At 34.5% G+C, this 17,058-nt stretch overlaps 1 protein-coding gene across 1 annotated transcript; it reads left to right on the top strand.

Annotated features, from left to right (window-relative positions):
* The first annotated feature begins 1,383 nt into the window (after nucleotides 1–1,383).
* LOC131520773 (Fc receptor-like protein 5) lies at nucleotides 1,384–14,497 on the top strand. Its single transcript, XM_058745243.1, has 15 exons — nucleotides 1,384–1,414; nucleotides 4,472–4,507; nucleotides 5,528–5,794; nucleotides 8,365–8,638; nucleotides 10,487–10,749; nucleotides 10,828–10,959; nucleotides 11,044–11,211; nucleotides 11,308–11,589; nucleotides 11,755–11,997; nucleotides 12,079–12,195; nucleotides 12,339–12,440; nucleotides 12,577–12,621; nucleotides 12,725–12,811; nucleotides 13,049–13,108; nucleotides 13,231–14,497. The coding sequence occupies exons 1-15, from the start codon at nucleotides 1,384–1,386 to the stop codon at nucleotides 13,359–13,361; spliced, it is 2,238 nt and encodes a 745-aa protein (XP_058601226.1). The 3' UTR covers nucleotides 13,362–14,497.
* Nucleotides 14,498–17,058: the final 2,561 nt, after the last annotated feature.

The following is a 17,058-nucleotide window of genomic DNA, read 5'->3' as shown; positions in this document are numbered from 1 at the left end:
TTCTCTCTTATCTAGACATGGTGTATCTTTTCATCTGTATGCTGATGACACACAAATTTATCTGCCTATAATGCGTGATGATAAGCTTGCCTTTAAGTCTATATTAGACTGCTTAGACGAACTGAAACTTTGGCTTGCTAGTAATTTCTTAAGTCTTAATGAGAGTAAGACTGAAATTATTTTGTTTGGCTCAAATGATCATAGTGTTCACGGTGTTGATCTTGATACTCTGTTGCCATACAGTACCACCTGTGTTCGGAATTTGGGGTTTTTGTTTGATAGCAGTCTTAAATTTGATGAGCAGATAAGTGCTGTGGTTAGGTCTTGTTTCTATCATCTTCATCTTTTAGCAAAGGTTAAGCCTTTCTTGTCTGGTAAGAACTTTGAAACTGTCATGCATGCATTTGTAACATCCCGACTTGATTATTGTAATTCTTTGTACATTGGTGCCTCTCAGACATGTGTCACACGCTTACAGTTAGTACAAAGCTGCAGCCCGGCTCCTAAAAGCGGCGTAAAGTGAACACATCACACCGGTTCTGATTTCACTCCACTGGTTACCGGTCAAATACAGAAATACAAATAACAAAACTTTGAAATCAATTAAGTCTTTGAGGAACCAGGCACCACAGTACCTATCTAAACTACTGCATCCGCCTTCACAATCTAGATTACTTTGGTTCTAGGAACATATAGTCAATCAGAGTCCCTAGATCTGACTTAAAAACAGGGGTGATCGCGCATTTGCGGTCATCGGTCCTAAGTTATGGAATAGCCTTCCAGCCTACATTAGATCCGCTCAAACTTTGTCAATTTTTAAATCCGCTTTGAAAACTTACCTTTTTTCCTTGGCTTTCAATATTCCCTGATTCTCATTGGCATTGCTATTTTTGATTCCAGCATGTCTCCTCTACTTTGTTTTAATTTTATTTTAGGTTCATAATTAAATTGTCTTTCTAGTGCTTTAATGCTTTGTGTTTGCTTGTCTTTTTAATTGTAAAGCACTTTGGTCAACACCAGTGTTTTTTTAAATGTGCTATACAAATAAACTTGTATTGTATTGTAACATCACTACCCTGTGTGTGACCTTACGCCTGTGTATGGATTACAGCTTTGGATTAGCATAATAAACTGCTTTTGGATCCCCAATCTTCGTGTCCTTGTGCAGATCGTTACATTGATACTGAATCATGACAACATTTCTGTCAAACTTGCATGTTAGTCAGTTTGACATTTTGTGAAAACTTTTAGCAACATTTTCTCTAACACACGATGCATTTGTATCTGTATAATGTGTCATGTTGGATCTGACTGTAGGTATCAGGAAGTCTTGAGGCTTTAACACAGTCTGTGTGTTTAACCGTCTGTCATTATTCGGTCAGTATGGAGCTCAGTCAACTTCCTCTTGTGTTCTGTGAGTATTGCTTTCTCTGGATGTATTTCAGTGGATGTTAATTGCTCTTATATTATGAATGGGATCAAGTGGTTTAGTGTTTCTGATTTATTTTTTGTATTTTCATGCTGCTCTCAGATTCTCAAATCGAGCTCTAGTCTATAATATATGAGGGAGGGATTAGCTTGAAGGAGCAGGTTTGCAGTTAGTGCTGTTTGTGAAAGCAATGCACTTTGTTGTGTTTAATTTATTTTAGTAAGTATACTTTAAGTGTGCACTAGTAAATATCTAAGTAGTAAGTATACAGATATCAGTGTACTAGTAGTATACTAGTGTACTACAACAACCTCTTAAATACAAACTTTTGGTTAACTTATTTCATTTGAGTCCGCTGAGAAAGAGTACCGTATTGACCCGAATATAAGAACCCCCTTTTTCCAGATGTACCGTTTGGAAAAAGGCTTTTGAAACCAATATTTTTTTCTCTCTCTCTCTGTCTGTGTGTGTGTAAAACACATTTTTTTTCTTAAATTATTTTCATATTGCATATTTCTCCTATTTGAATTTTTGTTTTGAAAGTATGGTAAATACTGATAAAATGTACCAACAGTGACATTGAAAAATATACACTTTTTGATATAGGCTACCATAAAAATAGCGGGTAGCCCATCTGAATTATATAACATTTAGGCTATCCATCTCATAGTAGCCTACAAAAATTGTATTAACAATAGAAGTGAAATCTTATTGTAGTCTTCAAATCTGGGTACTGTGTTTTAAAATCACTTACAGAGGAAGTTTGGTCTCATCAGGCTAACATGACAGTCAAGACTCGTGCCGCTGTAAGCTTTTCTTTTTCTTTTGTTTTCACTCGAGATCTTTACAGCACACATTACATATTTCATGGCACACTCGTTTTATGCGCTTTTGACCCCACCTATTGTTGTGGGTGTGTTATTGACATGTCCACGTCTAGACCCTGAATATAAGACGACCGCATTTTTTCACATTTATTTTCAAGAAAAAAACATTGTCTTATATTTCGTCAACACGGTGTTTCTTAGAATAAAACTGCAAACACTTCATTTGTAATAGCAAAGTTACTAAAATCATTACTTTGGTTGGGTTTGCTTTAGTTGGGCTCTTGACCCTTGATTTTTAATCTTAGCTTTTTTCTTTTTCTGGCTGCTGTAACTGTTTGTAAAGCACATTTATTATAGCAAAAAAAGCTAAGAAAAATTGTGACTACATGGTTTTGATTGATTATTGAGAATAATAGAATCATTATCTAGTGGCCTAATCTCATTCAGACGCTGATCTTTAAAGACATGGTGTGGATTGTTTTTTTTGTTTTGTTTTTTTTCTTACTTCGTCGCTTTGATGCATTTCTTAGATCAAAAATGAAATTCTCAAAACTACTTTGTTCAACCTCCACATCATCTAGTCAATTGTGCACATCATAAAAGCAGTTTCTCATTCTTTTGAACAAGTTGTGATTGCTTTGATACATTCATGCAACTGATTGTCTGCGGTTTCCTACATTATCAGTTGCTAATGTCATGTTGCTCAAAATCTATAATAGTTCTCTGTGCAAGTCAGACCACTAGTAAAAGAGTAACTGTGAATTAGATCCAGTCTCTTTCAATCAATATCACACATATAGTAATGTGTAAATTTGTACTTTTGAAAATGGATATATGGCATACATAAGAAGTGCAGCCTTCTGCATTTCAATACAGTAACTGTCATCTAAACTGTTGCCATAGTTTACATCAGGTAACACTAACAGAGTGCAGTGTTATATTGACAACATGACGAAGTATTTTGACTATCTTGTTTGTGAACAATGAAACAAGGACTTTTTGTTCTGATGGCACTGATATGTTCATTGACATGAATACTTACTTTTGAGAGATGAACTAAAGATTTTGAGTAAGTTACAGGCTTTTGCAGGTAATCCATTGTGTGGTGCTGTTTGCACAAATTGTTTTGAGAAATGCACACTTCTTTGCCAGTATTACAGTGACCTTAGAAAAACTGTAGGTTTTGAACAATGGATGCAAACAATATTTCCTTTCTTTCTTACTGTGTAATACTGTATTCAGACCCACGAATGCAAAATCTTGAAAAATTGTTTTCAATCTTGCGTTCATGTTTACCATGAATTTTTCATGTAATTTTTTAATCTCTCTGCCAATTACTTTCAATCTTGCACAGAAATGTACATAGGAGCTCATGAAAGAAGAGCTTTATGTTTTGAATAACTGTGTGTATATGATATATCCAAAATGTAATATTATGACGAAAGTGTTTGCAACGTAAGACAAATGTTTGCTTTTGAGATATGTTTGTGATATTTTGAATGCAGTGCTTCATTTTGCAAGAGATGTGAGGCATTTTGTGTGTGCAGTTCTTGGACTTGTGTGTAAAGTTTTGAAAAAGAGAAGCATAGTTTTGAAAATGTGTGTAAGCACATATGACATATGCAGTCCTCCACACAATCTCTTATTATGAGTTCATCTTTATTACTGTCACAGTTTTCAGACCCTTGAAAGTGTAGACAAGTTAGATGAAAAGGTCTATAGACAAATTAGCCAAAAAAAAAAAAGAGGTTTCACTTTATTTTGATGGTGCCTTTAACATTCTGTTGACTATAAGTAACATTGCACCTACATATCTACTGACTCTCATTAGAGTGTTAGTAGAGTGTTAGTAGACTGGTAAGGTTTGGGTTAAAATAAGTTCACATGTACTTGCAAAATTACTTATAGTCAGAGTGTCTGTTGGGACACCATCACAATAAAGAGTTAGCAGATATTATTCAGACAGTCTAGTACTCTAATGAGAGTTAGTTGACTCGTGCAAAGTTACTTATTGTCAACAGAATGCTCAAAACGATCATCAAAATAAAGTGTTAACAAAATTGACTGAACAGAAACCTGTGTTGTGAAGCTGACAAATATTTAAGAGTAAAATTATGGTGTTTTACAAGCAAAGGAAGAAGAATATACCTTCATATGGCTAATGTAATGTACACCGTATCAGCTCAATGCTGACATTTTCTTTTTGTGTTTTTAGTGCTGATTTCAATCATCCACTCTGGACAAACTGAAGGTGAATGAATTTCATCACATATTCACATACGAGTGATTCTACACTGTTACAAAGTAGCTGTAAAAAGAGTTATGGTTTTAAATTATTATAAATACACCTTCTTAAGTTATTTTGTGTTATGACAAGAGGAAGAAATTTCAGTGAACCAATAGCAGTGACAATACACAGCAAATATATTTCCTCACATAATGAACTGCTCTGAGAAATTAGTGAAAATGTTTCATAAGACACTAATAAGTGACTGTAACAGCTATAAAGAACAACACTTCAGTCTAACCCGATATAACGTGTGTTTTGCAATAAACTGTTTATTTTATTAGATTAGATTAGATTCAACTTTATTGTCATTACACAGGTACAGGTACAGGGCAACGAAAGGCAGTTTAGGTCTAACCAGAAGTGCAAGTGCAGCAAGTGCAGGATATACAATGGTTGAATAAGTGCAGGACAAGGATATGTACTGAATATATGTATAAATATATATAGAAAGATGGTTATTACTATAAACAGAATTTACTGGTGAATATGTATAATGAATAAATATACAGATGGTTATTACTATAAACAGAATTTACAGGTGATATGTACTATCAATATAATATATATACAGATGGCTATTACTATAAACAAGGTGTAAAAGTGCAGTGGAAGTGATTGCATATTACAATTAGACATACGGAGCAAAATGCTAATGTAAACAACAGTCAGCAGTGCAAATGAGCATAATCCAATTAGGTATGGTAGTGCAAGATACAAAAGTAAACAGTTGTTACTGTAATAAAAATTTACATTCAGTAGTGATGTGAGGTAGGAGAGAAGAGTTAACCATATATGAGGAAGTGGATCAACGGGGGTTAGAGTTCAGTAAAGAGACAGCTCTGGGGAAGAAACTGTTCTTTAATCTGCTGGTCCTGGTCCGGAGGCACCTGAAACGCCTGCCGGAGGTTTATACAGTAAAAACAGCTCGTTTTATTATTTTATTATTCACATTTTTTATTGTGAATTGTTGTCATTGTACAGAAAGACCAAAACCCAAAGTGACCATTAAACCTGCTCAACATGTGTTCAGAGGAGAGAAAGTCACTCTCAGATGTGACATATATGATGAAGGAGTCACTAGCTGGAGCTACAGATGGTATAAAGAAGGTTTAAGCAGTGTTTTGAGTGATGAACAGGAACACACATTCAGTTCTGTTACTGAGTCTGACGCAGGTAAATACTCCTGTTATGGATTTAAAGGATCACGCTGGTCTCACCACAGTGATGCAGTTACGCTGACAGTATCAGGTGAGTTTGATCATCTCAGGCATAAACAGGCATTTAACATGTTATTAATGAGTACCTATCTGCTTCTTTTTCCTTCACATTATGCAGTGTTTTTAAAACTAAAACCATCAGAGATGTAAAGTCCTGGGGTCAGAAAGTAAAAGTCCTGCCTTATGTTTATTCCACCCATGAGCTGATTTCAGCAGAGGAGGAACCAAGTCATTCCTTTAGTCACAAACGAGTCTCGAGTCAAATCCCAAGTCCTCAGAGAGTTAAAGTGAATGAGATAATTAAGTGACTAATTAAATGATGATTGTGCATTAGTGATAAACACCTGCTGTTATTGAGAATTACAGAGGATCAGATGCTGATGTTTTATTGGTTAAAATGATGCCACCATCATGAAGATCAGTGTTTGCTTTAGTTGCGCCCTTGACTCCTGTGTTAAATTTTTCTCTTTAGCAATGCATGTGCTGCTGTACAGAGAGCAGCTGTTTCTATATGATGAGATAATCATTATAAGCTGTTCTGACTTTGTTCAAAATAACTTTTTTTTTTTTATGTTTTACATAATTAACTCTTTCCCTGCCATTGAGTTTTTTCGGCAATCCGTGTTCTAGGTGTATTACGGTGAGGAAAGCCCTAGCGCATGTCCTGAATGAGTTACGGGACTTCCAGGTCTTTAGGGTGCGAATAGAAGACGATCGGCATAAATAGAAGGATCAGAGAAAATGTAGATCATATATAGATCATATAGCCTATGTAGATCATGTTTTGACCGTTTTGAATCTGATCGGGACGAAGTAGTCAGTGAGAGAAATTTACAAACATTTACAGACACAGAAACATCTGTAGCTGTAACCCGATTCATCGATCTGAATAGGTGTGTGTGTGTGTGTGTGTGTGTGTGTGTGTGGGCGTGATCTATCTATAGATCTATCTGCATGTATGCGTGCGTGCGTAGTATATGTATGCATATGTATGCATATGTATGTAGCCTGAGTGTGTGTGTGTAATCATATGTATGTATATGTTTGTGTGTGTGTGTGTCTGTTTGTTCTGTTTATTGAATGCAATTTAAATTATTCATATAATTATTTACAGGTGAAAGAATATGACATCTGAATGTATTTTGCTTGAAAATGCACTACTTTGATAAAAATGCATTTATTTGATGTTGTAATGTTGTATTTTTGATGAAACCTATCTGCATTCAAATGTTGATAAAACATGAACACATGAGGATAGAATAAAATTTGTTAAAAAGCAGAGGCTTGGTTCTTTATTTTGATATATAATATGTTCTTATATTCATAGCAGAAAATATTCTGAGGGCCGTCAAATTTAGGTGAAAATCATCAAAAATACTGATCAGATACGGACTGAGAAACAGAATAAGAAAGAAACGGACAAATATTAGCGTAGATGCCATTCTTCTTACGATGTAACGAGTACATCGTGTGTTATGGGGAGTGTTCCCGGTTCCGGTTGATCTAATTAATGCAGCCTAACAATCCTTTAACGGATTTGAATAATAGAAGCGTATTAATGTGTTATGTGTAAGCCAGGATAAAGAGATGGGTCTTTAATCTAGATTTAAACTGACAGAGTGTGTCTGCCTCCCGAACAGTGTTAGATTCCTGTTCTGCATCTCCCCAAGTATCACTGAGGTGGTTTTCATGCTTCTTTACTGTATCAATTTTTAATAATTGCATACCAAAATCATGACAAATGCTGTTTACATTGCTGTATAGACATATAAAAAAAAAAATTAATAAAAATATAAAATCAAATTATTTTCTACAAACTCCACCAGATTCTTATTCTACATCTCCCCAAGTACCACTGAGGTGATTTTCATGTTGTTTTACTGCATACTTTTTTAATAATTGCATACCAAAGTCATAACAAATGCTATTTACATTGCTGTATAGACATATTTTAAAAATTCATAAAAAGATCAGATCAAATTGTTTTCTGCAAACTCCACCAGATTCTTGTTCTTCATCTCCCCATATCTGTGTCTATATAGCAATATAAATAGCATTTGTCATGAATTTGGTATGGAAATATTTAAAGAAATGATACAGTAAAATATGAAAATCACCTCAGTGGTTCTTGGGGAGATGAAGAACAAGAATTTGCAAAAAACTTTTTTTTTTTTCATTTTCTTATGAATTTTGTAAAATATGTATACCAACACCAAGTGTCTCAGGCCAAAACATGCATAAACATTTTACAAAAACGATTTACAAACCCATTGCAAATGTTTTATTTAAAGTTTAATACACTCAATACAATTAAACAATAAAATAAAATAACATTAAATAAAAAGTGCCTGTATAATGTGTTTTTAATCAGCCTATTATTATCGATTAATTGACTGTGGTTTCAGTTTGTTACGCAATCTGACCCACTCTTAAAAAAAAAAAAAAAAAAAAAGATTTGCAAAGGTTTCGCAGCTTCATGGCTATCATTAACACGCAACGCCATGTAGACGCGCAACAAAACTGCTCAGCCTCATGGATTCCTTACCGAGATCTTCTGCTGGAAAACTTTAACTCATAATCCCACTAACTTTATATCGACAGGTGTTTCTAAACCAGCTCTGACTGTTGAGCCTCAGAGTTCAGTGTTCACTGGAGACTCAGTTACTCTGAGATGTGAGGGGATTCAGTCACAGAATGGATGGGAGTTTCTCTGGAGAAAAGACTCAAACCGTGAATCTACTGGAGCTGCAACTAAAACAATCAATCCTGTGACAGTCTCTGATGGAGGAGAGTACAGCTGCAGAGCACGAAGAGGAAGATATTACACAGATTACACAGATTACAGTAAACCAGCAGCAGTAACAATACACGGCAAGTATTTTTACATAATGCACATATAATTTAATGAGACACACTGTAAAAAATCATTCATTATATTTACTCAATAAAATTGTGTCAACAGATTACAAGCAATATTATTAATTCAACACATAAAAATTCATTAGAATTAATCAAATGAGATGATTACAAATTAACCATTCAAAATGAGTAAAATAGCACAAACAAAATATTGATTTCACTGGCAAAAAAAACAACAAAAAAAACACTATGCTAATGAATAGTATGCATGTCAGGCCAGTAGTTGGCGATGAAGAAACACTGCGCAAAAATGTAATATGCATGCACACGACGTCATCTTTTTCACAAATTCATGCTTTTGTTGTTCACATGGAGATGATACAGGCATCGTGTTCAAAAGCTTGTGTTTCCAGGCCCCAAAAACAGTTATTGAAGACACCTGATGTTAACAAACAGAATCACTGAAGGAGAAAATCTGAATTTTTAGGTCACCATTACGGTGGTCAATGTTTGCTTTAGTTGGGCTCTTGACCCTTGACTCTTTAACATTAGATTTTGTTTGGCTGCTGTTACAGAGTTAAACAGTTAGACAAGCCAAGAGAAAAGGTGGTCTGGTGGTGTTGATTATGTGTTATCATCATTTGACCTGAATCTTTGAATTAGATTTACTTTGATTACAGCAATACTGTAATTCTACAGTATAAGATCTGAAATTTTCAGTATAAGCCAAAGAGCTTTTTAAAAATGGCTCTGGTCAAAAAAAAAAAAAAGTTATTTTAGGCACACTCTGACATCAAGAATCAGAGTATGAATCTCAACAACGGTGATAAACAGCATATTCAGATAAACAGATCAACTCTGAATGTCACAAAACAAACTACTAAAAATATGCAATGCATGATGGGAGCTATTGATGAGTTTTGATTGGTGGCACCCAGAATGCACTGCAGCATTTGATGGTCACCATTGTTGAGGTTCTCACGCTGATACTTGATGCCTGTGTGCCTAGATGATTTTTTTATTATTATTTGATGAGAAGAGCTTTTAGAAATCTGTTTATGCTGAAAATTCCAGATAGTACACTGTATAACTAGAGGATGGCAAAAATTGATACTGTAAATCCAACTCAGATTCAGGTCAGATGATGATGATGTCAAAACAACCAACACCACCCGATCACCTTTTCTCTTGGCTTGTCTTAACTGTTGTCCAACTCAGTTACAGCAGCCAAACAATATCTAATGTTAAAGGGTCAAGAGCCCAACTAAAGCAAACATTGACCACCGTGATGGTGACCCAATGGTAAAACATGATTTTCTCCTTCAGTTATTCTGTTTGTTAACATCAGGTGTCTTCAATAACTGTTTTTGGGGGCCTGGAAACACAAGCTTTTGAACACGATGCCTGTATCATCTCCATGTAAACAACAAAAGCATGAATTTGTGAAAAAGATGACGTCGTGTGCATGCATATTACATTTTTGCGCAGTGTTTCTTCATCGCCAACTACTGGCCTGACATGCATACTATTCATTAGCCTAGTGTTTTTTTTGTTTGTTTGTTTTTTTGCCAGTGAAATCAATATGGTTCTTCACCTCCACGTCGTGCTTTCAAATCGTTTAATGCACAGCTAGCTGTTGATTATCCCTTACGTGTTGAATTTAATTAATAACATTGCTTGTAATCTGTTGACACGATTTTATTTGAGTAAATATAGTGAATAATTTTTTACAGTGTAAGTGCAATAACAGCTAGAGAACATTTCAGTCTAATCTGATTTAGATTTAGATTTACAATCAAGTAACTGTGTTCATACAACAAAAACCGTTCATTACTTTCATTGTGAATTGATGTTGTACAGAAAGACCAAAACCCAAAGTGACCATTAAACCTCTACATGTGTTCAGAGGAGAGACAGTCACTCTCAGATGTGACATATATGCTGAAGGAGTCACTAGCTGGAGCTACAGCTGGTATAAAGATAATTCAAGTGTTTTCAGTGATGGACAGGAACACACATTCAGTTCTGTTACTGAGTCTGACGCAGGTGAATACTCCTGTAAAGGATCAGAGACAGAAGGATCACGCTGGTCACAAACGAGTGATAAAGTTACACTGACAGTATCAGGTGAGTTTGATTATCACTTCATAAACACACACAAACACACATATAACATGTTATTAATGAGTGATTTCTCTATTTCAGATCCCAGAGCAGTTTTAAGTGTTTCTCCTCAGAAGTGGTTGACTGAAGGAGATCCAGTGACTCTGATCTGTGAGGTTCACAGCTTCTCTACAGGCTGGACATTCAGCTGGTTCACTTTAACTGACTCAGCAGGTAAGTTATAATGTGCGTCATCTGAATTATCTGATTTTATTCACATCCAGAATACCATATTGAATACATTGTCTGGTTTTACAGAGAACAGGCATCAGTATAATCTGCTCTCAGACAGCAGCAGAGGAGCAGGAGGAAACTACACTGTCAGTTCTGCTGTAAATCACACAGGAGTTTATGTGTGCAGCGCAGAGAGAGAGAAACCAGTCTATAAAACACAGCACAGCAACACACAGCAGCTGTGGGTCACTGGTGAGTTCAAACAGAACTTAAACTACTGGTTCATATTAAATACAGAGAGTTTCCAAGCTCAAATCTGACACTCTGCGGCTGTAATTGTGGTCTCAGGTGTTTCTCCTCCAGTCTCTCTGATCGTCAGTCCCAGCAGAACTCAACACTTCACATCTGTCTCTCTCTCTCTGAGCTGTGAGGACCAGAGTAACTCTACTGGATGGAGAGTGAGAAGATACACAGACAGTGGACGACTGGAAGATTGTTCTTCATTACGTCGAGGATCACAAACAGGATCTACATGTACAATCAGCTTCACCTATGCATCACACACTGGAGTGTACTGGTGTCAGTCTGAATCTGGAGAGAAACATCATCCTGTTAATATCACTGTACACTGTGAGTCTGTGTTTCTGTGTTTATTCATTTCACTGGCGTTTACAACCAATGCACGAAGCAGGTTGATTAAACAAGTGCATTAAGCATCAGTGGACAAACACATGCAACGTTATCATATTGTTTATATAATTCTGCAGTCAGTGCATGTTTGCTCTGTTTCTGTAGCTGGTGTGATTCTGGAGAGTCCTGTTCATCCTGTGACTGAAGGAGATCATCTGACTCTACGCTGTTTATATCGACACACAACCGCTCCAAACCTCAGAGCTGATTTCTATAAAGATGGATCACTCATCCAGAATCAAACTACAGAGATGAGCATCACTACTGTCTCAAAGTCACATGAGGGTTTCTACTCCTGCAAACACCCAGAGAGAGGAGCGTCACCCGAGAGCTGGATCTCAGTCAGAGGTGAGAATAAAAACTATAAACACTATTGAAATGTTTCTGTGCTCTTTACAGAACTAATCTAAATGTTAAATTATATCTCAGCTCCCACAGACACAAGATCTGATGGTCTCAAACCCATGATAATTGGAGTCACTGCAGGACTGACTCTCACAGTTTTCATCATTGTCTTGCTCCTGCTGTGGCGCTACAGAAACAAAGGTTAAATTAATTGTCCATGACACATTTGCAGACACTAACTCTGTTCCTAAACCTTTTGAGCTTCTATTCCACAACAGCCTAAGATGGTTTTCTGGTCTTAACTGGTCTCCCAAACCTGGTGAAGATGTTTTCTATCTGTGTAGGTGGCAGATCTCAGTCTCCCTCTTCTGTCAGTCAACAGCAGATCAGCAGTCAGACATCAGACCAGAACCAGAGTGAAGCCGGACACAACTCACTGCTGTCTGGTCAGTCTTTACCCATTACCCATGAATACATACCCACACATCTTTATAAGCTCAGACAGAAGACAGAGATACATTTTAATTAACAAAAATATTAATACAAAAAAAAAAATTCACTTGTTTAATGTATATATTACAGGAACTGATCATATTTATGACTCTGTTGATGCAACTGTTAATAATGGTAAGAACAGTAGTTTAGTAGTTTATGGAAATCATCTTTTTTTATCACTGTGATATTTGCAGAGCAAATCAAGTTAAACCAAGTGTGTTTTTCCTCATTGTAGACCGTGTTAGTGAGCTTACTGAACTCACCTATGCTGAGATTGAACTGAAATCTACAACAAAACAGAAGAAAAAGAAAGAAAATAAAGGTAAACTAAAACAAAAGTTTCTGCTCTTATGAATTCATGACCATTACATTAGCAAAAATCACCACAATATTTTCCTAAACATCTGTTCGTAGTTATCATAATATAATATATGTAGAATTAAGATAGGCCGCTGCATAACATACCTTAGCTGTAGAGAGTTTATAAATATATTGCTATTTCATATCACTTCTGGACATACAGTAGACGCTAATGATATTAATTGTTGTCATCTTTTAGAGAATGAAACGGAGAGTTCTGACTGCTTTTACTCTAAACTCATGCTGCAAACAGATCAAGGTGAGCCGAACTAAAAACATCACAATTCTACAATCTACAAACCACAATCAAGAATTTAAAATTATTTAAAAAAAAAAAAAAAAAAAAAAAAGTGTATTTTGAATTAATTTCTATGTTTTCAGGTGCTGGATCTAGTGATGTGACGTATGCTCAGGTTAAATACAAATATGGCACGAGAAGAAACTTTCAATCCCAGGATACTGATGAGATTCTGCTGAGAAGGGCTGAAAATGACACGATCATCAATGATTAATAATACGCTTTATTGAGCACCTGATGGCAATAGATTTATCAGCACTTAATATCAGTGATTCAAACCGTCATGTGCGTCAGAAAGAAAATGAGAATGGTTTTGGTTTAGTACTGCAGTGTGTATTGTAAGTCAAAAAGGTTGTGGAAATATTAAGGAATTGTAATATTGTGATTATCCAGCAATAACAAACAACTGAAAAAAAATTAAATAAAATAAATCCATAGAAATAGATTAGTCAAAATGTTATAGCTTGCTTGTTTTGTCTTATCCTATTTATGTTTTATCATATTTTAATTAAAAAAAGTGTTTGAGTGTATAAGAAGATTTGGAGTCAGTAAGATTTTTAAAAAATTATTTATTATTATTATTATTATTTTGAAATAAAATAATACTTTTGTTCAGCAAGGAAGCTTTAAATTGATCAGAAGGACACTTATAATGTTTAAAAAAAAGAATCTTGAGAAAAAAAGTATCATGTTTCCACAGAAATATGAAGCAGCACAAACTGTTTTCCGCAGTGATTATAACAAGAAATGTTTCTTATTCAGAAATATTAGAACGATATTCAGCATATTACAATGATTTCTGAAGGATCATGTGACGCTGAAGACTGAAAAATGAGATTTGATCTCAGGAATAAATTACATGTTTTTAAATATATTCAAATAGAAAACAGTTATTTTAAATTTTAGTAATATTTCACAATATAATACTATTTTTACTGTATCTGGTCAAATAAATACAGCCTCGGTGAGCAGAAGAGACTTCCTAATAAAAAATTAATAAAAAATACTAACCCCAAACTTTTGAATGGCTGTATTTGAACTTATTTTTGTAATTTTACTTAAATATTTTTTTGCTAAGATAAATAATACCAAACATTGCATATATTCTCAGTTATGTATTATTATAATTTCCAACTGTATGTTTTCATTCCAGACAGATATAATTGTTAGGTTTTTAGGGTGCAGTGTGAGCATGAAGACTTTGGTCGTCATAGAAACGATGCTGACGTTCGCGTTTACTGTTCAACAAATAACATCCCTGAACAAACCTAATGTGCAATTTAAACATATTAAACTAACGATTTTTCATAAATATTACTTCTGTATTGTTTATTATATTTGAGAATATTAACATGCCAAACTATTTGTGCAGTGCTTTTTGTAAACTCAATAAATATGGAAAGAAAAAAATAGTCTACTCAGTTCTTGTATCATTTATTTAAACCTGATTATTGTATTATAAGCCAGTCTGTGATTACAGTCTGCAGACTTTAAAACTTTGAGATCTAAGAGGATTCATTATGTCTCTCCCTCTGGTGGACAATATTAGCGTTCATCTGAATCCCACTGATTTAAATGGCTGACCATCATAAATACATGAAATAAAAAAGGTTTGTTATTCTGTGGTTCTCTCGTGGACAACATTAGTATAACATGTCAGAGTCTGTTTTGATTTTTTTTGAGTTGCCACAAACTTATTTGATCTCCTCCTAAACCAACTTCACTGATTCAGACAAGATTTTATAGTATGTAATCTATAGGCACTAATGACAGAAAAGTGATTTAATTATAGTCATTTTAATCAGTCAAACCGTTTAGAAAATATAAGCCAACTGATTTTGTAGCTATGGCTCAAAACACTTATCAAACTATATTTTCTAAACCATTTGATGAATCCATATTCTTTTATAATAACTTTTTAACTTCAGGGTATTTAGATAATAATAATAATTAAAAAAATTGTGGTTAAACTGAAACTGGCTGGAAACAGTAGGTGAAGAATACAGTGCTTGTGTGAATAATGTAATAACAGCTGATCTGGTGTCAGTGTGCACCTCGATCTGCTCAAACAAACACAACACTGTCTCGTGTTATAATGCTTTTTAAAACTGAGTTTCTTTTTTACTTTGACTGAATCCTGATGTGCAAATGTATAAAAAATTAATTGTACAAATATCATATTGAAAAAGAGTATAAATTACATATAAAACTAACTTGCAAAACAAACATAACACACAGAAGAGTACATTTGAATAGTTGAATTATTCTGTAAATCAGGAGTCTGAGCGCTACAGATCCTTCTTATGATGCAGAGCATTACTGAACTGAACAATGTCAACAATGTTTTGACTCTTAAGCACCATCTGAAGTATTTCACTCGGAGACGGTCCTTCATGTGCACATACTGTTCATGTGCAGCTCAAGTAAATGTTTTAGTCTATGTAATGTTATTACATAACATTATTATGTTCAATGCCATTAAAATCAAGATCCTGACCAGCGTGATATAATTTTATTGATTTTTTTTCCTTGCATTAAGTATAAATATTTATAATATACAATTTAATCTCACAAAACCTAATCAGAACATATTTCACTTCATAAGTTTGTATAAAAATAATATTTTCTGTCAGGAAATGAAACCAAATTCAGTTTTGGTTCTAAAATGTTTCATTATCTTAATACAAAATACGATTTCTATTTATTTCTTGAGTTTGGGGAGAAATGTGTCCTGAACATGTTTTGTGAGATACACCCACGCTTTGTTCTTGATGAAAGCAGGTCTTATTTTCCATCCTCAGGGCAGTTGGATATAGTGGTGTATTAGAGGTAAAGAAATGATAAAAATACTGTTCGGTTTCTTGCACAAACCAATTGTTTCGTATCTTAGGACATCAATGTATCGTCACGAGCCACAAAGTTTAATTTGAATTTGTCTGTGCATGTTTTTTTTACTCTCAAAGATTGTGTGCCCATTGACTTGCATTATATGACTGACAGACTGCAACGGTTTGAGTTAAAAATCTTCATTTGTGTTTTACTGAAGAAACAAAGTCACCTTCATCTTGGATGCTCTGGGGATGAGCAGATAAACATCACATTTTCATTTTTGGGTGAACTATCCCTTTAATGCTTTTACATTACAAAATGTGTTACTGTATAAATGTATTAAATATCAGCAATCAGCATATGAATCTCAACAGTGGTGACAAAACATTCAGCTATTCGGATCAATTCTGGACATCACAAAAAGCTACTAAAAGACACAACAAAAAACAGCAAAAAAAATACAAAATAAATACATGAAGTTAGAATTAAAGAAAATAACAGGACAATTCAGCTGCATAATTTATTCATGATGTGATGCATGCTGGGAATTTTGTGCTATGGTACCCAGCATGCATTGCAATGTTACACTTTATATTGTCACCACTGTTGAGGTTCATGTGTTGATTTCTGATGACTTTGTGTGTTATTAGAGTTCAACTTTTTGTGCTTTTATAAAAAAAAAAAAAAAAAGTCTTTAACTGGTTCTGCAATGCTGTTGACCTTAGACTGCAGTTTTATGTAGCAAATGTATAATTGGTACAACACAATCAATAGAGTCGAATTACATTAATGAATAAGGCTATGACAATGATGAAGCGTCAATTACCATCATCTGATCTCATTTTGCCTTTATTTGCTACAAATGTGTTTGATTAACACACCATGGCAACAGCCAGCAAAGACAAAGTAATTGTAATAAGAGTTAAGAGCCCAATTAATGGAAACACCAATCATCATTATGGTGACTTCAAATGAAACAAACATTAGATTTAAACCCTGTTAATTCTCAATAAGATCTTCTGTAGACCTCTAACAGAAATAAAGTTAGTCTGGTTAGTAATAAGTGAAGCTGGTGATGCTGT

This window comes from Onychostoma macrolepis, chromosome 15 (genome assembly GCF_012432095.1).
Source record: "Onychostoma macrolepis isolate SWU-2019 chromosome 15, ASM1243209v1, whole genome shotgun sequence".
NCBI classification, from domain to species: Eukaryota; Metazoa; Chordata; class Actinopteri; order Cypriniformes; family Cyprinidae; genus Onychostoma; species Onychostoma macrolepis.
Note: the sequence above shows the minus strand (reverse complement) of the source record. Positions and strands in the feature narration are given on the sequence as shown.